The sequence below is a fragment of the Peromyscus californicus genome, unplaced genomic scaffold (assembly GCF_007827085.1).
Source record: "Peromyscus californicus insignis strain IS unplaced genomic scaffold, ASM782708v3 Scaffold_11__1_contigs__length_118956290, whole genome shotgun sequence".
NCBI lineage: Eukaryota > Metazoa > Chordata > Mammalia > Rodentia > Cricetidae > Peromyscus > Peromyscus californicus.
The window spans coordinates 114,919,210-114,945,015 of NW_026294402.1; the positions used below are offsets into that span (position 1 = coordinate 114,919,210).

At 47.0% G+C, this 25,806-nt stretch overlaps 1 protein-coding gene across 4 annotated transcripts in view; it reads left to right on the forward strand.

The window, feature by feature from the left end:
- Myrip (myosin VIIA and Rab interacting protein) overlaps nt 1–25,806 on the forward strand; it is a 193,738-nt gene that overhangs the window by 118,575 nt on the left and 49,357 nt on the right. For all 4 annotated transcript variants that reach the window (XM_052724427.1, XM_052724450.1, XM_052724435.1 and 1 more), the window contains exons 4-9: nt 13,139–13,275; nt 15,923–16,003; nt 18,927–19,024; nt 19,200–19,280; nt 21,727–21,873; nt 24,149–24,302. In XM_052724427.1, coding sequence (XP_052580387.1) covers nt 13,139–13,275; nt 15,923–16,003; nt 18,927–19,024; nt 19,200–19,280; nt 21,727–21,873; nt 24,149–24,302 — 698 coding nt within the window. The remainder of the gene's footprint in view (nt 1–13,138; nt 13,276–15,922; nt 16,004–18,926; nt 19,025–19,199; nt 19,281–21,726; nt 21,874–24,148; nt 24,303–25,806) is intronic.

Below are 25,806 nucleotides of genomic sequence, written 5' to 3' on the forward strand. Positions count from 1 at the left end.
CTCCATCTGGCTGGTGACTCCACTTTCTTCCCAGCATCTGCTATGGGCCGCAGGAAAATAATATAAGAACTCAGCTGGTTATGGCAAAGCCACTACCTGAAGGGATCAAGGAATTCCTTCAGAGGAAGCCAAATTTCAAGGAGCTTTTTGGTGTTATTTGGCTTGTTATATATCAGCTGTCTTCTGTTATGAAGCTCATGTGTGCCTTCATCATTTTCCCAATTGATTTTTCCGTAAGAAGTGTTAACATTGTGGACTGATCACTCTCTGGACGTATACATTCAAGGTATTTGGAGAACAGCCTCAGGAAGGGCTTCCTTCCCCCCAGCCCATCCACTTCTCCCCTTTCAGCACTGGAATCAGATATCTCCCTTAGCCACTTTCAAGGACTAACAGAAATAACATCCAGACCACCACATGCTAGTCTCCTGATTTAAGGTAAATTCCACAAGGAGACACTGCCTAGGTCAGGTGGACCCTAAGTAATAGCTTTATACAATTTAACTTGGACCCTCCTTTCTTACAGCCTTACTAACTTTATAGATCCCTAACTTCTTACCTAACCACTTCTCAGAATGAAGACTGAGCACATAGATCCCTTTTTGATATACTAACCAGTCATTAGCACTCAGTTGACCTCCTCTTTTACCACTCCCATTTTGGGTTACAAAAGAAGGCCTGACAGTCACTGACTGAGGAAAATTCTTACCTACCGTTATGACCCATAGAATTCAAGCCTGGTGACCTTGCTCCACCAGGGGATTGCTATTGCTTGAGTTCATAACTGGATTCCTGGGAGACTTGGGAGGAATGCAGAGAACTGAGAGGCGGAGAATGGAGAGGAATAGGAGGATTTTGACTAGAGAGAACGCGTGGACGAGATGGAAGATGAAGAAGAGCCAGATGGGCAAGTACTAGCTGGGTAAGAACAAGATGAAAAGTACCTTGATGAGGCAGATTTAAGATGAGAGAATTAAGATAGAACTTAGAGGGAGCAGTAGATAAATATAGAGAGAAATCAGGCGAGAAAGGAGCTAATCAGGCAAGAAAGGAGCTAGGCACGAGAACAGAACTGAAGCTGTGTAAATAGGATGTTATCCCAGAGGAATTAAAGTGAATGGACTAAAGATCTCAGTGTGCTGAGATTATATTTTCCCAAAAATAGTCCTTGCTGTTCATAGTTTTCTCTCCTGAGCCCCTGGGAAGTATTAATATTAAGGCTGGTCCTCTAATATTATACAAGAAGCATTCTCCCTGCCTGGAAAGTCCTGCCTAGCTATTGACAATTCAGCTTTTTATTAAACCAATCAGAGTGACAAATCTTCACAGTGTATAAAAAGATTATTCCACAACATTTCCCCAGTTTTGTCTAAATGAAAAGGAAAAGTTTTAATTCTAACATAATAAAACTATAAACAATAACAATTATCAGATAAGAATTACATTTACAATGTCCAGTCTATTTGTATTTGGCATATTTGGAGAAACTACTCTGTTATTTATTCTATCTTGATGAGTCCAAAGATCTGTACCTAATTTACCTTCTACCATAACTAATGAACACTGTAACTATGACTGTCTAGTCTTCAACTCCATCAAAGACCCCAGAAGGATGTAATGTACCTTAGTAAACAGAAAGTGAAGAGCAAACAACTTCCAAAACTAAAACAACAGAAATAGCTGGCTGCCTGGACAATCACCCCAGGTTCCTCTGCAATGTTGAGGCATCCATCTTCAGCCTACAGGCCTAGAATATCTGACAGACTTTTCTGTGAAGCAGGAATTTTTGAAGGGCTGTCCTATCATGTCTTGGCAAAGTTTGGCAGTCACTTTTCTTTGTGTCCTGCTTGTCCAATTTGGACAGCATACTTTTAGCAATTGAGGCAAGGGCAGTTTCTTGCCCAGATGGCTACCTTTTGCTATAAGCAAGCGAACTCTGTATGGAGGATCTTTGGTGCCCATCATCCTTTTTTGAAGTAGATTAAAGCTAGCAGGAGCAGACAAGTCTCATTGTCAAGAAAAGCCTTATGTTACTAAAACATTTTAAATGCCATATTCTGTAGGTCTTTGAAGTGTTTGAAGATCACCTATCTATCTAAAATATATCTCTGTATGACCTTGAAAACATACCTAACATAAGTTTGATAGTTATAGATGACTATTAACCTGTATTTATTATCCTAAATAGCTTTCAAAGACTAAAATTTTACATAACCTTTTAAAATGAGCTGCATAGGTACAATACCTTAAACAAGAGTAGAAACATATATGCAGTATAACAAAAATAACCTTAAATTTGTATCAATATACAAAAATCCATACCAGTGTAAAATATTTGAGACTAGTGGTTGTTTAAAAGTAGACTCAACAATCCATCCTTTTATCTCATCATTTTTATACTATATCCCTCTTCTTTTCTTCATAAAGAGATCCTTGAATCTAATTCCTTTATTTAGCTTTTTTCCTGACCATGACCAATAACAACTTGAAACCAACCCCCCTAACCGATGACAAACATCTATAACCCATCAAATGACCAAAAGCCACCCACCCCACCTCTTGGGAATATGGGTATCGTGTTCTCTAGACTGCTTCCTGTTGTCTGGGGATGCTGGCATCTTTAGGAGATCCTGGGAAGATTGAGATAATGGTTAAGTCCTGGGAGAGTTAGCTGTATTATTTGTCGTCCAGTCTCTATGTAATGGGAAAGTGCAAGGCTTATCTGAAGTCTTGGCTGGAGTAGTCTGTGAGGCTGGACCATCTTAGCTAGCAGCCTTGAAGCTGTTCTGAATGCAGAACTCTGAAGAAACTGCAACAGAGGCACTCTGAGAGATTGGATCACCTGGACCACCTGTTTTCATTGGTGTCTGGTCCCCTTGCACTGAAAACACATAAACTTTCAAAGGTAACATACATATCTGCATTAATACAAGTATGGAATGTGCAGTGTGTACAAGTCAGTTAAAGATAATTTTTTGTTTTATGTTTGAGCAGGTAAAAGGTATCTGTCAACTTTATAAGTCTGTTTGAACTGTGTAATCAAATTCCAATATAAATCTCTATGCATGCCATATGAAAGGGTGCCATGTAATGATAAGTCATGAAGACTCCATAGCCAATGAGATTTATCATGTCTCATCTCATCTCCAAGCTGTTCCCATACAGAGGGATCAGCTTACACGTCATCTGTCCTATAGTCTCTTTTGGCTTCCTCCCCCTTGTCTGTAGCCAAGATACTCAGGAGGTCTCCCTCGGTCAAATCTGATCTCTATTAATCTAGAAGGAAGTCACAGCCTTTTATTTCCTGTGGGAACAAAAGCATAACCTCTCCCCCAATGCAACACATTGTCTGACTTCCATTTTGAAGTTGAGACATATTTAAAATATATAGGTTGGTTTAATTTGGTAGTTTCCATAATCCAATGTCTCTCAGCAGCTATTGTTTTTTGTACATTAGCATTTAAAAAATACAAAGTTAACAAGATATGCATTTTCCATGCTTACACGGCTTATTTTTTTATTACTTTACTTTTTCTTTAAAGACTTTATTACTTTTAAACTATTTTTCTGTGACTATGCACATTGTTAAACACATTGTAGCCTGTTTGTAGGGTTTTTTTTTTCATCTGAACCTGCTTAACTGCATATCTGAAATCTTTTCTGTCTGCATGAGCCAAACCTTAAACCCGCCATGTGGCTTAGTTCGTGGCACACTGACGGCTCAGGCATGCAAGCAGATGCCAGGAGATGTGACTGGCATGAGAGACATGAGACTAGAAAGCCGTGTTTGGCTCTGTTTTTGTGAGTTTAGAACCTTTTAAAAAACCTTTTTCAGGTCTTATGTGGATAACATGGCCGGATGTTGAGCATCATTTGCAGGAGGACTGTTTTGGGGGCTGCTAGCTCACAAAAAAAAAAAAAAATGACATGAAGACTTTTAATTAATTATGAAAGCTTGGCCAATAGCTTAGGCTTGTTTCTAACTAGCTCTTATAACTTAAATTAAGCCATTTCTATTTACTTTCTGCCTCGTGGCTTTATCACCTTTACTCTGTACTGCCCATGCTGCCTTCTTGCTTCCTCCATCTCTGTCTGGTGACCATCCACATCTCTACCCTTCTTCTTCCCAGCATCCTCTCTGCCCTGAAAATACTGCCCCTAGCTATTGGCCATTCAGCTTTTTATTAAACCAATCCAAGTGACAGATCTTCACAGTGTACAAACAGATTATTCCACAACAACACCTTATAATCCTTCCTTAAACAGTTCCACTGAGAACCAAACATTCAACTATATTAGCCTGTGAGGGCCATTCTCATTCAAACCACACACTCACCTCAGATGGAGATCAAGTGAGTGGAGAGTTAAAATTTTAATCCTATGATCTGTTAGTAATTTCTTGAGGGGTCAGAGAGATGGTTCAGCTGACAAAGCACGTGCCATGCAAGCATGAAGGCTTGAGTTCCAATGCCCAAGAACCCACATAAAAGCTGGGTGCAGAGCACGTGCCTGTAGCCCCAGCACTGGGGAGGTAGAGACAGGCAGATCCCCAGCTCTTGCTGGCCAGCACTCTAGCTGAATGGTGAGCTCAGGTTCACTGAGATACCCTGTCTCAAAAAATGTGGGGAGCAAGTGAGGAAGGCACCCACCCAGAATTGACCTCTGGCCTACACACACACACACACACACACACACACACACACACACACACACACACACAGACACATACATACACACATATATATACACACACATATACACACACACATGCCCACATATACATACATACACACATATACATACATACACATACAGACACACACACACACACACACACACACACAGAGACACATACATACACACATATATATACACACACATATACACACACACATGCCCACATATACATACATACACACATATACATACATACACATACAGACACACACACACACACACACACACACACACACACACACACACACACACACACATCTTATTTATTTATTTTTTAAAATTACCAGACAAAAAGAGAGCTGACCTTCACCAATGACCAGTGATAACCCTTGTTTTTACAAAACAATTCCTGTCTCTGTTTTATGTTTTTGTTTGGACTAAAAGGAACTTCCTCAGTGGCAGGCAGGTGACAGACAGTCGGTGAGTGGCGGATAGTAACTCAGCACAGCCCCAGCACCCCCGTCTAAGCATTTTACTGTGAATGCACAGTGAAGTCTTCATGATGGCTGTCCCTGCTTGTTTGCTGGGCAGCCCCTGCTTTCTCGTTTGCACAGTGGTGCAGTGAGAGAATTGACCAGTAAGAGCGGTGATCAAGCCAGCTTCTTCCAGCAGTCAGCCAGGGCTTCCTGCTGTTGTTAGTTAGCTTTGGATGAAGGAAGGAAGCACACTTTTAATGCAAATCTGGAGATTCTCTTAGAGCAAATCAGGCACATGTCAGCATCTTAGGACCACGGGGAGCCATTGCCAGTACCATTCCTCCGTGTCCCTGGAGATGGGATGGGAATGTACTCTGAAGATAAAGGCATGAGATGTCGGGAGAAAAATCAGTGTTGTCAAGGCCACACGAGGGAAGGGGAGGGTGTGTGCTGCCTGGTTTTGCTTGTAACCTCTGAGGATCACACTCATTAGCAGGAGACTGCACGCTTTCCTGCATGAGCCACCTTGGCTCAAGAGTATAAATTGCTGCAGCTAAACCAAGAGCATCCGATTTCCAGATCTATGTGACTAAATCTGGTTACTTCAGGTTCCTTCTGGCAGATAAAGAGTAAGTGCTGGTCTGCTGTATATATTATGATGGAATAATATTCAATTTTGTGCAAATTCTTGATTTTCTTTATCTATTCATTGATTGACATCTCATTTGATTCCAAATCTTAACTGTGATCAATTGTGCTAAAGTAAACATGGGCATTTGGGCATCTTTTGATTTGCTGATTATATCCTTTAGAATAACATCATGAGACTTCTGCACCACATGGTGGTTCTATTTTAGATTTTTGAGGGACTTTCATACACTGCCCTATAGCATCTGTATTAATTTACATTCTTGTCATGAGTCTATAAGAATTCCCCTTTCTCTGGGCGGTGGTGGCACACGCCTTTAATCCCAGCACTCGGGAGGCAAAGGCAGGTAGATTTCTGTGAGTTCAAGGCCAGCCTGGTCTACAGAGCGAGTTCCAGGACAGGCTCCAAAGGTACACAGAGAAACCCTGCCTTGAAAAACCAAGAGAAAAAAAAAAAGAACCCCCATTTCTCTGCTTTCTCCTCAGCATTTTTATCTTTCCATTTAATTTAATTTATTATTATTGTGGGTGGATGGATGCATGTTACAACATCATGTGGAGGTCAGAGAACAATTTCGTGAAGCTGGTTCTCTTCCCCCACCATGTGGGTGTTGCAGATTGACTTCAGGACCTCATGCCTGACAGCAAGCACCTCTATCCACTGAGCCATCCTACCAGGCCAGCATTTTTTTTTTATTCCAGTCATTCTAACCTGGTGAAAGTATTTCTAACTGTGATTTTGATTTGCATTCCCTTGCCCATAAGGGTACTGTTGGATGCTTTCTCATATACTTGTCAGGTGTTTTTATAAAATTTTCTGACAAATCAAAAAATTTGTCCATTTTTGCTTAAATTTTTTTTTCTCTTTTAGTTTTCATACTCTCTGGGTCTTAAAGGCTCGTTGGGTGTTTATAGCCATTTCCTCCCCTCAAGTCTTCCCACTTTGCCAGTTGTCACCTTGGTGTGCAGAAGTTTAATTCCATTGACCTATTTTTGCCGTGTGTGTGTGTGTGTGTGTGTGTGTGTGTGTGTGTGTGTGTGTGTGTGTTTGGGGATCTTATTTAAAAAATTGTTGCCTTCATCACAGTGTCTTGAGATGACTCCTCTGGTTTTTAGAGTATTCATCGTTTTGGGTTTTTTCCTTTGGCATTTGATCATGGTTCATGGACTGAAAGATAAGGGCTTCATTCCAGTCTTGCATGTATGGATGCCCAGCATTGATGCCCAGCATGGACGCCCAGCACTGCCCTTTCTCTGGTGTGTTTCTGATGCCTTTGTTAGAGGTGGTTGGCTGCAGGGAACAGGCGGGTCCAATTCCAGTTTCTCTGTTCTGTTCCATTGCCTTGAATTATGGGTTTTAGCCATCTCATTGGGGTATGATTGCTTTGTACTATCAGTGTCTCTCTTACTGTATCATAGCCGAGGGGCCCTGAGAAGAGGCCTTTCCCAAAGCTTATAACTGGCTGGAGTTCTGAGTACCATCCTGCTTCTTCAGGGGACCACACCAGGAGTTCCAGGCAGTTCCTCCATATCTCGGGATGCATTTGTTGCTTTTGAAAAGTATATCATATTTTATGTGCATGTTGGGGTGCATATGAGTCCCTGCACTCATGCCATGGTGCACATGTGAAGTCATAAGACATGTATGAGTCTTTCCTCTCCCTCTAGCATGTGGGTTCTGGAGAGTGAATCAGGGCATCAGGCTTGGCAGCAAGTGCCTGTACCCTCTGAGGGTGACCGCTCGCTGGCTAGCATCGGTCTACAGGTGCTTTATTGTGTCCTTGTGGACTTTGGATGAGCCACACATCTCTGCCTGGCTAACTGCTCTTCTCCTTTCAGTTCCATATACAGTCAAGTCAGTGCAGGGGCTGAGGACACAGGCTCTGGAGCCCCAACATGGGGCCTACAACCCTTTTTTGCCTCCTACTAATATCCTCAAACAGATGCTATGGGATGCCTAGTGTGTCCTCTGGGGAAGGAGAAGGATGAACTCCCCACGGGACTCTTTTTTAACTAAAAAGTTAAGCTTACACTGCTTAGAGGCTTGTCTGACACTCAGGGAGTGCAGGGTGCATCATACCCATTATACATGTGGCCCATGGAGACCTGGGACTGGAGGCCCAATTGGCAGTACTCACAGCTCAGGCTCTTAGGAGACCTGGGACTGGGGGCCAAATGTGGCAGCACTCGTAGCTCAGGCTCTCAGGAGACCTGGGACTGGGGGCCAGATGTGGCAGTACTCACAGCTCAGGCTCTCAGGGAGACCTGGGAACTGGAGGCCAGATGTGGCAGTACTCACAGCTCAGGCTTCCAGTCACCAGCTGCCTCCCTTCAGCCTTAGTTTCTTAGCCAATTACCCCGTGATGGTGAATATTGATTGTCACCTTGACAGGATTCCAGAATCATTACCCTCTGGACATGTCTGTGAGCAAGATTTTGGATCTGGTTGAGGCGGGAAGGCCCATCCTAACTCCTAACTGTGGATGGTACTATTCCATGGGCTGGGATCCTAGACCAAGTAAAAAGGAACAAGTAAATTGAGCTCCTGCATTCATCTCACTCTGCTTCCTGACTGTGGGTACAGTGTATCCAGCTGCCTTAAGCACCTGTGACTGTGGATACAGTGTATCCAGCTGCCTTAAGCACCTGTGACTGTGGATACAGTGTATCCAGCTGCCTTAAGTGCCTGTGACTGGGGATACAGTGTATCCAGCTGCCTTAAGCACTTGTGACTATGGATACAGTGTGTCCAGCTGCCTTAAGCATCTGTGACTGTGGATACAGTGTGTCCAGCTGCCTTAAGCGTCTGTGACTGTGGATACAGTGTGTCCAGCTGCCATAAGTACCTGTGACTGGGGATACAGTGTGTCCAGCTGCCTTAAGTGCCTGTGACCACACCTTCCCTGCCATCATGGTCTGTACCCTTGAATTGTGAGCCAAAATAGCCCTTCCTTCCTAAGTCTGCCTTCCCAAGAATGTTGTCACAGCAGCTAGAGGAGTTTGGTTTTGTCAGGCTTTGGATATAAGTGTGGTGCTGATAGTGAGAAACAGTGGCGGGTAGGGGGCTTGTAGAGGAGAGGCCGTGGGTCAGCCACAGGCATCCTTGCTTCTAGCCCCGACTTTCCTTCCCTCTTGCTCTTTGTTGGCTCCTACTTCTTCACCTTAGCAAGCTGCTTCACATTAATAGCAATTGTCACCTATCAACCGAGCGTGACACGTCAGGCCTCCTAGCCACGTACGTCTGCACATTCTCAGTGACACACTCAGGGCTCCCAGCACGCAAGCTGTTCTTTTCCATTTAGAGTCTGTTCATCTTTTAACTTTGCAAACCTGAGAGCTCTGACATGGTGCTTCAGAGCTCTCTCGTTGTCGGGGCTGTAGGAATCTTCCTTTGCAAATACAGCAGTGACAGAAACACCCAAGTGACAGGCTGCTGGTTGCCCATAGACATTTCCCTCTAAATCAGCCATGTTGTCATCTTCTGGGCTCTTCAGGATCTGTCAAACTATCTTCTGCCTCAGCAAACCTCAAAGTGCTATCCACGGACCAGCAGCCCCATCTCATCTGGGAAGTGTTGAAGGCCAAAGTGATACTCAAAAGCCTCACTCAGACCTACTGAGCAAGGACGTCAGGGAGGGGCCCAGCAAGTGGAAGTCAGCCAGTCTTGGGGGTAGCAGAGTGGATTGCCTTTCAGAACTACCAAATGCCAAGAAACACATTAATCAAGAAGACTAACTCTTTAGTTAGGCTGGAATGTAAGAACCCTGACTGTGCTAGTGCATGCTTGTAAACCTAGATAGAACTCAGGAGGTGGAGGCAGGAGAATCTCAAGTTCCAGGTTAGCCTGGGCTGCATAGTAAGATCATGTTTTGGAAAAAAGTGAAGGACAATGTAAGACTTGAATGTTATTTTCCTGTGGAGTCTGTTTTTAGCATTTATTTAATGATTATATCCACATCCTTTCAAAGAGTGAGAAGGGGCTTTGGATATAACATTTTGGGGGCTGATGATAAATAACAGGTTCTGAAGAGTCACCTAGGATGGGGTACTGTGCCAGCTGATACCCAGAATTATGTCACATCATTGTTATAAACCTGATGCATATTTATTATTTTCATTGTAAGGGCTTATGGTGGTTTGAATAGAAATGGCCCACATAGGCTCATATATAGTTCTCAGTTGATAAACTGTTTGAGAATGTTTAGGAGGTGTGGCCTTGCTGGAGTTGGTATGGCCTTGCTGGGGTAGGTATGTCACTGGAGTGGGCTTTGCAGCTTCAAAAGCCCATGCCAGGCGCAGTGTCTGTCTGTCCATCTGTCCCCACCCCACCCCCACTGCCTGTTGCCTGTGGATCAGTATGTAAAGCTCTTAGCTACTGCTCCAGCACCATGCCTGTCTGCTCTCTGCCATGATGAGCATGGACTAACTCTCTAAAGCTCTAAGCAAGCCCTGAAATTAAATGCTTTCTTCTGTAAGTTGCCTTGGTCATGGCGTCTCCTCACCTCGATAGAACAGTGATGAAGACAGGGCTCAAGAGAAGATTTGTTGTTTAGGTTTTGATTTGTGTTTTGGGAACCGTGTCATTAAGCCTTTGAGTTTCTTGCAAGGACACTCTATCCAGGGAACTGTTGAGAAATAATCATCCCAGAATAGGGTTGAGTGGGTGTTGGGAGCAGGGCCGTCTCTGGGGCTTCTCCTCAATACTGAGCCAATTGTGTGAGCTACTGTCCGCAGATAACAGCCCAGCTAGGGAGTTCTGGGTTCCTCAGGCCTCTGCTGGCAGAAGAAGCAGGCACAGTGGCTTGGAGGGGAAACTGGCCACATGCTAGCATCCGGAACTGATGTCAATCCTGGGGCTTTGGGGTGTCAATGAATAGGCCTTCTAACTAGCTCTTAACGGTGTCCACATAGGAGAAGAGCAACTTTTTTTTCTTTTTTCTTTTTCTTTTTCTTTTCCACCACACCTATCTTTACCTCTAATTCTGTAGAAGAAGAAAAAAAAAACCTTACCATTTCTTGGTTCTTACTGTATCCAAAGTCTGTAGTTGGTTTATCAGCATATTAGTTTAGTCCATGTGCCTCATAAAATTCAGCTCCATATTTACCCTTGTCTCCACTAAGTAAGGGAGAGGAGACCCTGAGAAATCACTGACTCTTGGTCACATGGGCAGCAAAGGACAAAATGCAGCCCAGTGGCTAGCTAGTCACATTCTAGGGGAACAGTAGCTCTTCTTCAGCAGTGCAAAGGGATCCCCAGAGATGTTTCCTTTCTTTCCTGGGGGGCAAATCCTTCACACGCCGGCAGACCTTAGTCTCTATTCAGTTCCACTTATTTAAAACTGCCTTCTTAGTGGTGTGTGACAAAGGCAGCCTTGAGTTTGGATGTGGGTCTTAAGTGTGGCACTCTTTAGTTTTCCCAGAGAAGCAATGTCAAGAGAACGCCACCATCATGGGGTCATTTGGTGAACCTGGCTGAGTGTAAAGAAGGAAGGTGTGGCCATAGTATTTTGATATGTCGTTTTCTTATAACTATTGCACCTGCATTTGAGAGTTTGGTTTTAATTATTTTGTTCATCTTTATAACTATGTGTTACCCAGTCTGGTCCATTTTCCTTAGAAAAATGGGACGGAATGAGAGGAGTTATTAGCTCTGCCTCTTGTGGTCAGAGTTTAAAACAACATAATCATTACACTTTTTAAAACGTCCAGTAAATTTTGCTAGGTCCCTGGTCACCGGACTGTGATGTCCTGCTGAGAACTTTGCTAAAACATAAATTTTAACCCAGCAAGGCTGACAGGATAGTGCATGACAAGGTTGTGAGTCCACACCGAGCTTCCAGGGGACGCCCATGCTAGTGGCCACCAGCTCCATCTGGGAAGCTGAGAGATTTGCCGGACTGGATTTGAAGGAAGCCCCGCCTTGCTGGATTACATTTCTCTGCCAGACTTCTGGGTGGAGTAAGTGCTGAGGGCCCTAAGACTGGCCCCACCTAGAGCAGGGAAACTCTGGGGCTTCCTTATGCAAGGTGCCCTGTCTTGTTAGAGTGGGGATCTGGGGATGCCTGGCTTCCTCACTAACAGCTAGGACCTGAGCAGAATTGTGTGCGGGCAGCTTCCACCTCCCCACAAGTGTGCCGTTTAAATCCCCTCTACCAGTCTGGCATTCCTAGGTGAGGCTATAACGAGATTCTAATTATTTCAGTATTGTTCTTCAGCTTGAGTTAGGAGTCTAGTCCATCTTGGAGTGAAAACACATGATGTTTACCAGCTGAGCCATGCCCTATAAACAGAAATTAGAAAAGTGCTCTCACAACCAGCACACTGAAGAGCTTAACAATTGCTGTGTGCTGCTCAGTGGTGGGTTTTTAAAGGGAAACGATGTGGTTACCTTAGCTTTCCTTCTGATTCTTTGCTTCATGGGGCTTCCTGTTGCTTCAGCTTTGAATTCAGCAAAAGGCCTAATGCAGTAAGAACACTGGGGCTTCTGCTGATGAGGCACCAACCCAAGGATGCTGTCTACACACAGACTACGAGTTTGTTCGTTCCTCGGTTGAATTTGGATTTTTTTAATTTGGAAATCTTTATAGTCTTTTTTTTTTCTTTTGAACTTTCCAAAGGGAATGTGTATTTTCACATTCATAATAAGAAAAGTATCAAGAGCTCTTCCTCCAACGGAAGGGCTTTAGAATCAGCTCTTACCAGACATGAGGGAGTCTCCCGTCGTGTCTGCACCACCACATCTGCCTTGCTCACCAGAAAGTAGCTTCCCCATGGTGCTTCACGCTGGTTGAGAAAGCCTCTTGAGCCTTTTGCCAGTTCATTGGTTTTTTTATTTCTCTAAGCTGGATTAAAAGTGCTGATAATGTGGTAAGAGTATCAACTATAAAGCCCACTGTTGAGCAGATGTTTCTGTGAGTTAGCTCTTCTGTAGTAATAAACCACACAGAGTTTAGTGAGTTAAAATAGCAATCACGTGCTGGCTCACTGAGTAGACTCAAATGGGTCTGGCTTCTCAACCAGGAGCCCCTGGGCATCTCTAGCCAACTGGTGGCTGATAACCTCACTCACCTCTCTGGGGCTTGGTCCACCAAAGGTCTCCGTCAGAGAAGGCCAGCTTGGGTCCAAACACGTGGTGACAGGTAGCAGGGTCCCCAAAGCATCCAGTGAGGAGCCTGCAGGCTCAGGGCTCAGCCTCACTCTACTGCTCTCCACAGCCAGAGGCAGTGGCCAAGCCAGGCCAGTTTCTAGAGGGTTGAGGCACAAATGCCACCTCTTTGCAGAGGGGGCTGCCAAGTGTTGTAGCTGTTCTGCAGTTCTACCTCTTGCTCATCTAACAGGCTTCTGAGGACGCAGTCTCTGGAATGGTTCTACAGCAATGTGAAGAGCCGCTTCAAGCGTTTTGGCAGCGCTAAGGTCCTGAAGAACCTGTACAGGAAGCACCGTCTGGAGAGCGGCGCCTGCTTTGACATCCTAGGTACCCGACTGCCTGATGCTCTGGAAAATGTTGGTGGCTGGGAATGAGAGGAGAAGGCTGAGCTTGGAGACCCTGTTCTTGGGGGTGCACAGTCTTTGTAGGGACAGAGAAACTTGTTTAAATAGCGGGTTCTGGGAAGAGGGTAGGTTGCAGGGAGTGTCAAGTTTTAACTCGGGGTTTCATTTTTATGTGTCCATGTCTATGTGAAGGCATAAGTGTATAGGTGTGTAAGCACATGTGTGCACATGCATGTGAAGGCCAGAGGTAGGCTTCTAATATCACTCCGTAAGAGTCATCTACCTTGTTTTTTGAGACAGGGTCTTTCACAGGCCAGGAACTCACCATGTAGGCCTGGCTGGCTGGCCAGGGAGACCCAGAGACCCTCTTGTTTCTGCCTCACTCCCCTCTCCCCAGCCCCTAGTGTTGGGATTAAAGGCACGTGCCACCGTGCTCAGCTTTTCCTGCTCGGAATGGAACTCAAGTCCTCAGCAAACCCTTTACCAGGTCATCTCTCCAGCCCCAGCTCATGGGCTTTGAACATCCCTACAGGACTAGACATGTTGAAAGCTTAGAAGACCAATCTACTTCAGCAAACTGTAGGTGTTTTAATTATGGAATCTTATAAATCATCTGTGTGTGCATGCACCTGCACACACATACGTGCGAGGCCAGAGGAAGACATCACGTTCCCTGCTCTATCCCTCTCTTACTCCCTTGAGACAGGATCTCTCACTGACCTGGAACTAGTCTGGAACTAGCCAGCAAGCCCCATCAGTTCTCCTGTCTCCATTTCCCACAGCACTGGAGTCACAAGCATGCGAGACCACGCCCAGCTTCTTAAACTGATCCTGGGGATTTGAACTCGGATTCTCTTGCTATGCAGCAGTGCTCTGACCACTGAGCCACCTCCCCAGGCCCTAGAAACCATTATTAGCCATCATCCCCTGATGACAAAACATCAGAAAGTTGTTTCCACACACAGATGATGCCAGGTCTATATCCCGAGAGTGTGCACAGCCATATTCTGGGCTCTGTTTACCAGACTCAGAATCCCGCGTCCTAGGAAAGACATGAGAGTGTTGGTGTCCTCCTGGAAAGTCCAAAGGGCAAACATCACCTTCCTGTGTTTAGACAGGACAACCAAGTTACTGAGAATGAGAAATCCCACTCTTTGGTCCTCTGAAGGTGGCCAGGAGGATAGCGCAGTTGTCAAGCCTGTGAACAGCATGCCCCCGTGAGGAAGCTGTGTTTTTCTGCTGGAGTAGCTCTGTTCACCACTGCTGACATGGGTAAATGCCTTTTACCCACGAGAATCAGGGAAAGGAAAAACCTTCGTCCATCTCATTTGCAGCTTTTTACCATTGTTATTTCCCCTTGTCGTGTTCTCAATGAAGTCTTTGGTCGTGTCTTATCTAAAAATATGCCTGCCACCTAGATAACGGGGAGGCAGGTTGGAGACGTTACACTTGAGAGTTGTCAGGGCCTTTTGTGGTCCCAGTTAGACCCTTCCAAGCTTTGCAGGAAGTTGTGTTTCACTGAAAGAAGCAGCAGCAGTTGGACAAGACCAAATACAGTGGCTTACCTCACCTTTTCTCAGCTTGCGTTACATGGATGCTTCAACAGTACACAGGGGTGACAGTTAAACCATTAGTTCGGGGGCAACTGCTCGGATGGCTGCTATGGCCCCCATCTAAAGAGGAGTGAGGTGCCACCTCACACAGCAGGGCACCATCCATGTGCCTGTTTTTCTGGTAGGGAGGTCAAGGGCCAAAGAGGCTTGTGACTTGCTGAAGGTGACGTCACAGGTAATGTGCAGGTCCACAGACTGGCCTCCCATTCCTGTCTTTATCCCGCTTGCTCTGCCTATCCCCAGCACTAGCTCTGAGAAGTCTTAGTCTAGCAGAGATTGCAGTATCAGAATATACAAGACTGGGCAACTTAGGAACTGTAGAAGCCTCTTTAGCTAGTTGGAAAGACTGGAAAAGCCTCTCTCTCTCTCTCTCCCTCCCTCCCTCCTTCCCGTGTGTGTGTGTGAGTATGTGTGTGTGTGTGCGTGCACACAAGTGTAGTGCCTACAGAGTCCAGAAGAAGGCACTGGATCCCTTGGAGCTGGAGTTACAGATGATTGTGAACCTCCCAACATGGGTGCTGGGAACTGAGCAGTAAAGTTTTCTTCGTCATGGATCCATCTCTCCAGCCCCTTGGCAAAAGCCTTCTTGCTGTGTTATCCAGGTGGAAGGTAAAAAGTCGGGCTACACATGAAAGACCAGGAAAGGAAGAGGGTCACTCACAATAAGCCCACTCTTGAATAACTGCACTTCCAGGATAACATTAACTCACTGATACGGGCGTGGGTTCCTCCAGTACCATCAGGTTGAGGGTCAAAGTTCATTGTGAGTTTGGAAAGAAAATATATTCAAGCCGTAGCTGCAGATACTGGAAGGAAGTTATGGTAAAGTTGCACTAAAAACCATTGTGCAGAGAGAGAAACATCGGGTCAAAGACTGGGTCGTTGTAGCATTTAGCGATCCCATCAAACCCACTTGCAAGGCAGGCTTCATCAACATGGGTAATGCAGTAGCTCCATGGCTCAAGCGCATCCTTGCTCATCAGGGACCTTTCATGGCTGTGTTCTGCTCTCCTCTAGGAGGAGGACTGTTTGAACCAAACCTGGAGAATGAAGGGAGCATCTCGGGCAGTGACTCCGCGTTCTACAGGCAGTTGGAAGGTACGGTTGCTTGACTGACAGCTGCTGGAAGGTGGAGTTCTGGAAAGGCTGTTCGATCGACTAGTGATCATAGACGTGTTGTGATTGACCAGCGAGAGCTCTGGAACTGGAAGATAATAATCAAGCCAGGAACATATGCTTCCTGTGTGAGACTATTCCTGTAATTTACTAATGTCTATATTTTATACCAACACCCTCATCCAAGAATGATAGCATGGCATCTAAAGCCTTTCTGGGACTTGGTAACCATCCCCATCACACACATCTCCAGTTGAATGCCTAGTCTATCCACTGTCTTGAAAAATACCTGAGTTCATGGACTCAGCCTGTCTACCAGGACATCACTAAAATCCAGCCTGGAACCTAGTGCAGTGGGGTTACTCAGTCATGTTTGCTGAGAATGTGTAGAACTGTTCTGTGAAAATGCAGTGGTGGGTAAAATATGACTAAAGTACCTTGTATACGTGCCACAACAAAATCTAGTATTTTGTACTATTAATATATACTACTAATAAAACAATACATCAGGGCTGGTGAGATGGTTCAGCACCGGGTAATGATGCCCACAGCCAAGTTTGATGACCTGAGTTCAATCCTGGGACCACATGGTAGAAGAAAACTGACTCCCACAAATTGTCCTTTCACTGCTACACATACACTATGGCACATAGAGACAGACAGACACAGAAAGAGAGAAACAGACAGACACACACATAAACAAAACACACACACATACACTACAATTTTAAATGTAATACTTTTTAATATTTTAAAAATAACGTCAGTCCTTTTGCCAGGATGAGTATCCTGGAAAGGCCAGGTGGGAGATAGAGCACCCATCTCCAGGGAGCCCTGGGTGTGGTGACAACTTTACAGGTTCTCTTCATGGGTTCTCACTGAAACTTACAGGGAAGTGCACTCAGTCAGCCAGACCGTGGTGTGCAGTTGGTCTGTCCGTTGTGACTTGTAGCACACATCCTCTACCTGAGTCACCTTGACCTTGGCTGGGTTTGTTTTAGAGAATTATATTTTCTGAATGCCACATTCTGGCCACATTGATGCCTTTGGAAATCTAAAGAGCTTGGGTGAGTGATGGATGAATGAGTAGATATGCTCACACTTTGTCTCATTTCACAAGTAACTTGCAGCAGCTCACAGGAGATTGGCATGTGTAATAACACAGGACTGGATTATAAATGGCATCAGGAGAATAAAATTAAAGGAAAAGAGTGACGCAGCTTGGCTGAGGCAGTGAGTGATGGTGCCATACAGGTCTGTAACCCCAGCTGCTCCAGAGGCTGAGACAGGAGGATTATGAATTGAAGACCAGCATGGTCAATACAACGAGACTTCAGAGAGGTGGGGGTGGGAGGAAGAGACTGTTCCCACAAATAGCAACATGTCCACTAAATGACTATCACAGGCTCGGTTGGTGAAGTGCTCGCCACACAGTGTGAATTTCTGAGTTCAGTCTCCATCACACACGAAAAGCTGAGCAGAGAGAGCAGCGTGCACTTGCTATCCCACTTCCGGAGAGGTGGAGACAGGTGGATGCTGGTCCTCACTAGCTACCTGTTCCAGTCAAATCAGTGAGTTCAGATGTAGTGAGAGGTCCTGTCTCAAACAAAAAAAAAGTGTGTATAGAGGACAGTTCTGGAAGTCAGCCTCTGACCTCTTCGTGTACATACACACACACACACACACACACACACACACACACACACACACACACACACACACACACACCCTGCTGTGCTGTTTTTAAAATCCTGTTGTCTTGCCTTCATTTCACTCCTCAGCAGTATTGGATGCCAATAGTGACCCTCTACTGACTCCCTGTGTAACCTTGCACAAATTACCTAGGCAGTGTGAGCATCCCAGATCCACCTGTGCAGTGTGACCACAGGGCACCTCACTGAATTACCATAGTGTTTACAGATGTGAACCTCTCAGCAGGGTCCCAGCATGTGCTCAATTCCATCTTGTGATGGTATTGTGTTCCCCAAAATATTGTGTACCCTAATAAACTTATCTGGGGTCAGAGACAGAACAACCACTAGATACAAAGGCTAGAAAATGGTGGCACTCACACCTTTAATCCTAGCACTCCAGAGGTAGAAATCCCTCTGGATCTCTGTGAGTTCAAGGCCACATTGGAAACGGCCAGGCATGGTGACACACGCCTTTAATCCCAGAAGGCAGCCTTTAATCTCAGGGAGTAATCGTAGAAAGGAAAGATATATAAGGCGTGAAGACCAGAAACTAGAAGCATTTGGCCTGGTTAAGCATTTGGCTGGTTAAGCTTTTAGGCTTTCGAGCAGCACAGTTCAGCTGAGATTCATTCTGGATGAGGACTCAGAGGCTTCCAGTCTGAGGAAACAAGACCAGCTGAGGATCCAGCAAGGTGAGGTAGCTGTGGCTTGTTCTGGTTCTCTGATCTTTGTTTACCCCAATACCTGGCTCAGGTTTGATTTAATTAATAAGAGCTTTTAAGATTCCTGCTACACCATCTTGTTACTGATACTGGTCTATGGCCCAGTGTTTGCTTCAAGCCATGTTCACAACCCAGTGTCTTTGGGACATTTAATGATATCTATCCATGTCACCACTCGAGCATACAGAATGGGGATGAGGAGGTATGCTGTCAGAGAATGTGGACAAGGGAACATTATTTTCTGACAGGCCCCCAGAACCATCTTGGTTACCCAGCAGGATACAGAAGGCAGAGGAAGGAGAGGTAGACTCAGAGCCGTGTGGCACGGGATGCGGGTGATGGTAGAGGCGATGGTGGGGTGGATGAGGAGGACAATGGGCTCGTGTTCTATCCTGAGCAGCTCAAGTGTGTCCTGGAACCCCAGGACTGTAAGCAGAAAAGTAACCCGTGGGGCAATTGTGACCTGTTCTGTGTTCTGCCCCTTCCTAGGACACAGCATGATGGACACTTTGGCTGTCGCCCTACGAGTGGCAGAAGAAGCCATTGAGGAAGCTGTTTCCAAGGCAGAATCCCACGGGGACAGCCTGGTAGGGCCTCCTTCCTGTGGTGGGGGGTCGCAAGTGAGAGCATCCTGGCTGTCAAGAGCGCGTGCCGATGGCCAGGGCTCCACGTCACTATAGCCTTGAGTAAGGCTGTATGGCCTCCCTCCTTACTGTTGCCAGACAGTGACCCCACGTTCCCTCCATTCTCTTCCTCCCACAGGACAAACAGAATGAGGCCAGCTACCTGCGGGACCACAAGGAAGAGCTGACTGAGGAACTGGCTACCACCATCCTGGAGAGGGTAGGACAGTTCAAACGGCCACAGCGTCCAGGCCCAGGGCTGGAGAGCTGGAGAGCAAACTCGTGAAATGGACACATTTGCTAATGCCATGTCCAGAGTTAAGAGAGCAGAAGGAAGCAAGCTGTGGAGCCCACCCTGGCTGCTGTCCTTGCCCCGCTCACATGTACTTCCAAAGAAGCAAGTCCCTTGGCAGAACTCAAGGCCAGAGGCTGGGGGAGGGTATATTTCCCATGCATGGGAAGACCATTAGAGACACTGAAAGGGGCTGTCGGTAAGGAATCTTGAAAAACTTCAGCCTTCATTTTTTTTTTTTTTTTTGGTTTTTCGAGACAGGGTTTCTCTGTGTAGCTTTGCGCCTTTCCTGGAACTCACTTGGTAGTCCAGGCTGGCCTCGAACTCACAGAGATCCGCCTGGCTCTGCCTCCCGAGTGCTGGGATTAAAGGCGTGCGCCACCACCGCCCGGCTTTCAGCCTTCATTTTTAATCACAGAGACCCAAGCCCCATTCACACAGCAAGGACACACCTCACTCCTGAGGATGCCCAGAGGTCTCATCCAATCATGGGTCAAAGGACAGTGATGGGTGCATCACTTTTTCAGCTGGAGACTTGTGAGCTAAGCAAACAAATGATCTCCCTTTGAGTCCAATGCAGAGTGTTAGAAGACAGGAAATAGCACAGGCCACCCTGCAGGGGGGATGGAGGAGAGTCCAGGCCATCACTGTCCTCCTGCAGCAATCCTGAAAGCCAGTAAGCAAACGCAGCTCATCTCGCCCTGGAAATGGGAGTAGTGCCTTGGTTGCCCACATCTGTGCCTCAGCAGGCCCTTTCATTCACTGTTGCCCTTCTCCTTGGTACTCTGCAGTCTGAAAGGCCACTGAGGGCTGGGAGACCACTCGCTTCAGTAAAATGCTCACTTCTCACACTGAGTGGCTTGTGCGTTTCATCCCACGGGAATGCATGTGGATCCCTGGGGTTCACTGGTCAGCCAGCCTAGCCCAGTAGGCAAAATCCAGGTTCAATATGAGACCCTGTCTGGAAAAAAAAAAGAGATACTGAGGAGGCCACCCAAGGTTGACTTCTGACCTCCACACACATGTGCACACACCAACAAATAAATACCCACTGAAGAATTCCATCTTGGCTCGGTCACTTTCTCAGCTGTTCCATCTGCAGAAGCTGGGGGCCCAGAGGAATCTGCACCAGTGGGCCCACTAAATGCACATGGCTGTGTCAGCACAGCAGAGGGCAAAGAGGGACCTGGGCATCTGCCACTCCTTGAGCCTCCAGATGCCTCCTCAAGACAAGACCCACAGCCAAAGGCACCAGGTCCTGTGTGCTCTGCAGCTTTAGCTGATACACGAATCGCTCTGGACCTGCGTTCTCACCCATCAAATGGGGAGAAGCGCCATGTGCCTCTCTCAGAATCACCCTGTAGTCCTCAGCACGGAGTCTAATGTGGAGTGACCGTCACTTACACAGAGAAACTGTGAAAATCTAAAAACATTGTGATCAGCCGTCAATGGCCATGGGCTCCTTATCTAAAGGTTCAGTCAACCAAGGATCCATGTGTGGGAAAAGCAATTCCAGAAGGTTCCAAAAAGGACAGCTGGCACTTGCTGTACCAGGCAGTAAGCTGAGTCCACATGGACAAAACGCACGCAAGCTTAACCATGTGGTCTTCCGCCGTCTCCGAAGCCTTAGTCCCTCCCTAAACCTATCATTTGAGTGTCACCCGCCTGGTACCACAGTTACACCTATGATGGCTACATCTTTACTTAACATGTAGACTTTTTTTTCATTATTGTTCCCCAAATAATAAACCCAGCGACTATTTTAATAACACATATATCATGTCAGGTGCTGTAAGTGATTTGAAGATAACCTTCTGTATACGGGGAGATGTGTAGTTCCTCTAAGCAAATACTATACCATGTTATGTCCACCTCAGGCATCATTCCTCAAGCTCCATCCGTCTTGACTTTTGATATATGGTCTCTTGCTGGGACCTGGGACCCATAGATTAGGCAAGTCAGCTGGCCAGTGAGCCTCAGGGATCCTCCTGTTTCTGCCTCCCTGGTGCTAGAATTACAGCTGTGAACCACCACCCAGCCACTGGCATTTTTACAAGGGTTCTGGGGAGCAAACTCGGATTGTAATTCTTGCATGGCAAGCACTTTCCCCCAGCCCTGTCAGTGGTGTGGGGTGTCTATGAGGGAGGCTGATCCCCAGGACCGCTCCCCTGCAGATGGAGAAGGGCGGTAGTACTTGTCAGCAACAGGAGCTGAAGGTCAGCGTGGCTGTATGTGCCCTTTCAACACGAGGTAGATCTGAAACAAGCTGTTGGAGCTGAGTTCCTGGGTGGCTGGAAAAGCATCCCACAGATGACCCCCCGTCCAGCACTTAGCCTCCAGAAGCCTATTCAGTGACGTGTCCCCGTTTCCCCAGATTATAAGGAAGCAGAAGAGCAAAGCTGAGCCACAAGCAGAGGAAGAGGGGCCAGAGTGGCCACGGCCCCGGAGTGGCGGTGTGCAGGCCGAGGATGAGGGGACCACGGCCCCTCCAGGACGACACCGAGCACATGCCACCCTCTGGGTGAGTCGGCGCAGCACTGCTGCCCCACACACGTTCTGCACACCTGTGGGTCAGAGCCATTCTCCCACAGAAAAGGGGAAGGCACATTTTGCCATCTGCATTTGAGTGTGCTTTCTGGGTCCTAGTGGAGAACAAGGAGTGTGGAGGAGGAGCAGGTGGGGTACAGGGGAGAGCCAGAAACTGAGGGAGTGCAGGTTGCTGAGGAGGTTTTACAGAGAGGCCAAATTAGGGAAAATAAAGATGCCCATAGGCTCCATGTGTGTGTGCACCTGTGTGTGTGGAGGTCAGAGGTCAACCTCAGGTGTCATTCCCCACACACAGTCTACCTTGATCTTTTGAGATGGGGCCTGCCTCTGGTCTGGAATTCACCAATTCAGCTAAGCCAGCTGCCAGCCCCAGAGGAACCCTTCTGTCTCCGCCATCCCAATGCTGGGATTTTAAGTGTGCTCCACTGTGTCCAGCTTTTAAATGTGAGTTCTGGGAATCAAACTCAGGCCTTTGTACTTGTAAGGCAAGCCCTCTACCAACAGAGCCACCCTCCCCAGCTCATGGAGGACGTCCTTGCTTACACTAGTGCAGGCTTGAGAGCCTTACATTGAGGAAAAAGAGCCTTTGCATAGTTAAACGCCCCCAGCGTCCCAGGTGCAGGAGGAGATGACCTTGACCACTCATTGACTACTGCCTACAGAGTGAAGAGGCCGTGGTTGTCTGAAGGCTCAAATCTCTCCGTCTGCTCGGTCTCACTAACGTGAACATTCGTGAGCCGTGGGCCCAGGCCTCCCCAGGCCCTCCCAGCTCTCTCCAAGCTGTTTCTTCCAGTTCTCTCCACCGTCGCTTCTTCCACAGATCCTTATGTGGGTAAGGGAAGACAAGCAGGGCCACAAGAGGCAAAGAGTCAGTAATGAGAAAGTCAACTACTCAGATAATCCCAGCACTTCCTGGTAGGCATGCAAGCGCTGCCACCTGCTGGAACAAGTGTTCATTGCAGTGACTCAGGACTCCTGTCAAGGATTTAGCAAAATCACAGATAAGTCCTGGACCACCCCATCAGAATCGTTCCAGATTCTAGTGACAGGGATGTACCTCCTACATCCTGGGATGAAGTGTGACTACATACCATGTGACATGTGGCCTTGCTGCCCAGGATGGATATGTCTCTTCCTATTTTCCCAGCTCCCATTTCCAAGCCTTTCTTACATGGCCCTCCAGGTCTTCTTAGGGAGGATTAGAGATTTTTTTTGTGTGTTTGTATGTGACCCTAAGCCCACATTGGCTTGTACCATATCCCCAGCAGTAAGCCATGGGCCCCAGATCTGAGAGCCCCTGAGCAGGCTGGGCGTGGAGCCTTTTCTCAAACTGAGTGAGAGTCCTTTGGGGCTAAGGTCACCAAGAACACCACTCCTTCCCCAAACCTAGCCATGGGCTTTTCCGTCTGTTCTTTTCCAAACAGAAGTAGGTAGGGGTGTGTGTGTGTGTGTGTGTGTGTGTGTGTGTGTGTGTGTGTGTGTGTACGTACATGACTGTGTGCAGGTATGTGTGCAGAGGACTGACTGCCTTGGGTGTCGTTCCTCAGAAGCTGTCCATGTTGTCTTTTGATACAGGGTCCTTTGCTAGCCTGGTGCTCACCAGGTGGGCTAGACTTGCTGGCCAGCAAGTCCCAGGGACCTGGCTATCTCCGCCTCCCAGTGCTGGAATTAAAGGTGTCACCACCACCCTTGGCCATCCCTGGCTGTTCAGTGAGCGTGGGTTTTCATGCTTACAAAGCAAGCACTTCTCTGACGGAGCCGTCCCCCTAGCCCATTTGTGAAGCTGTCACTTGCCCTAAAGTGAGCACAGAGGAAGAGGGGGTTCCAGATTGTGGGTCAAGGCTGTGGCAGAAATGACGTATTCCGACATAGGGACAGTGACTCTCGAGTTCAGCTCCAGATCTGCCACATCCTGCTCACACATCTCTGAGGGAGCACTCCTTTTACTCTCTCCTGTGGTGGGAGGGGCAAAAAGAGCATTTGTCACTGGGATAGGAGGGTGTGGGGGTGTCACCACAACCGGCCGGGAGGACTCCAGGATCCCAAGTCCCCTGTCCTCATGGATGCTTTCAGTGGTTATGTGAAATGTCCTCTCTCCTAAGCCTACTGTGTTCAAAACAAACACCTGTGTTGGTCTGCAGCTCCTAATCCTTGCTGAGGAAAACAGCCTCACTGTGGTTGTTCACCCTTGAGCTGAAGGTCCTCATCCTGGGGCTGTGCCTGAAGCTCACATATCCCTCTTTCCACAGCGTTCCCAGTCTGCATTCTCCTTCACTACAGAAGATGCTCTGAAGACCTGTTCAGCAGAGGCTGCACCGAAGTGGCCCAGGGACCGTGGCCAGCGTCTGCGGGAGGAGTCTGCTCTGCCCAGCTGGAAGAGCTTGGACGGATTGGACGGAACAAGTAATGGGGTTTTTGTTGTTTGTTTGTTTTGTTTTTTTTTTTTGAGGCAAGACCCCATGGAGCCCAGGCTGGCCCCCGACTCCCAATAGCCAAAAATGGCCTTGAACATCTGATCCTTCTGCCTCCACTTCTCATTGCTGAGATTACAGATGGATGCCACCACTCCCTGGCTCCACATGGGTTTCACAAGTACAGTCTTACCAGCTGTTGAATGGTCTTTCAGCTCTTCTGTGCGTGTGTGTGTGTGTGTGTGTGTGTGTGTGTGTGTGTGTCTGTCTGTCTGTCTGTCTGTCTGTCCGTCCATAAAAGGGTCCCTGAGAGGCAGTTAGCTTGCCTGTCCTAAGGGATGGCACTTTGGTTTGCTTGCCCTATTGTTCTTTCTGTTTACTTCTAGAATGTTCTGCCTCTCCCTTAGGGGATACAACTCACATTGACATCTGTAACGCATGGTCCTTTAGATAAAGCTGTTAAGTCTTACTTGGACTCAGTTACTTTCCTAAGCTCTCACGCAATGGTTGTGGCCATGTAAATAGAAGCCAGGGGCCATGAAGCCCCACACTTGGGGATTTTGTGCCCTCCAGCACAGGTCTGCTCCTCATATAGTAAACACATACATGCAGCAGAAGATGGGCCAATATGTTGTCCCATGAAGCAGCTGTTAGTGGTGTCCTCAACCTGTGTTGTAGCCCAGACCCAGATCCCTTCCCTGAATAGCAAAGATACTTAACAGCAAAGTGCCCACCCAAAAGTAAACTTTTAAAGACTTTTAGCTGCCATCTCCCCTCTATAACTAACTAAAAGCCTACAAAGACTCAGAAATGCTTAATATCTGTTAGTCTGATGATTTCCTGTGAGAGATCACTTCCCTGTTAACCCTCTAGTGCTTGGTGGGTAGCTGATGGGTGGAGTAGCTGATGGGTAGAGTAATTGATGGATAGAGTAGCTGATGGGTGGAGTAGCTGATGGGTAGAGTAATTGATGGATAGAGTAGCTGATGGGTGGAGTAGCTGATGGGTAGAGTAGCTGATGGGTGGAGTAATTGATGGGTAGAGTAATTGATGGATTGAGTAGCTGATGGGTGAGTAGCTGATGGGTAGAGTAGCTGATGGGTGGAGTAGCTGATGGGTAGAGTAATTGATGGATTGAGTAGCTGATGGGTGGGTAGCTGATGGGTAGAGTAGCTGATGGGTGGAGTAGCTGATGGGTAGAGTAATTGATGGATTGAGTAGCTGATGGGTGGATCTGGGGCTCATGATTCATTTGGGACTTGAGCCCAGAAAACACACGAGGACAGACAGAGATGAGATGAGAAAGGAAAGGCAGCAGATGACTTATGATCCAGGTGCTTATCACTGAGGTGGCTGGAACTGTGGAGCTACTCCCCGGGAAGCCCTTAAACTCACATAAAAGAGTTACCTGCCAATCGGGCAAGGAAGGTGGGTACTTAGCCCACAAGCCTCCCCGTTATGATCTCCCAGAAGGGGGCAATTCCCAGGCATTCAAG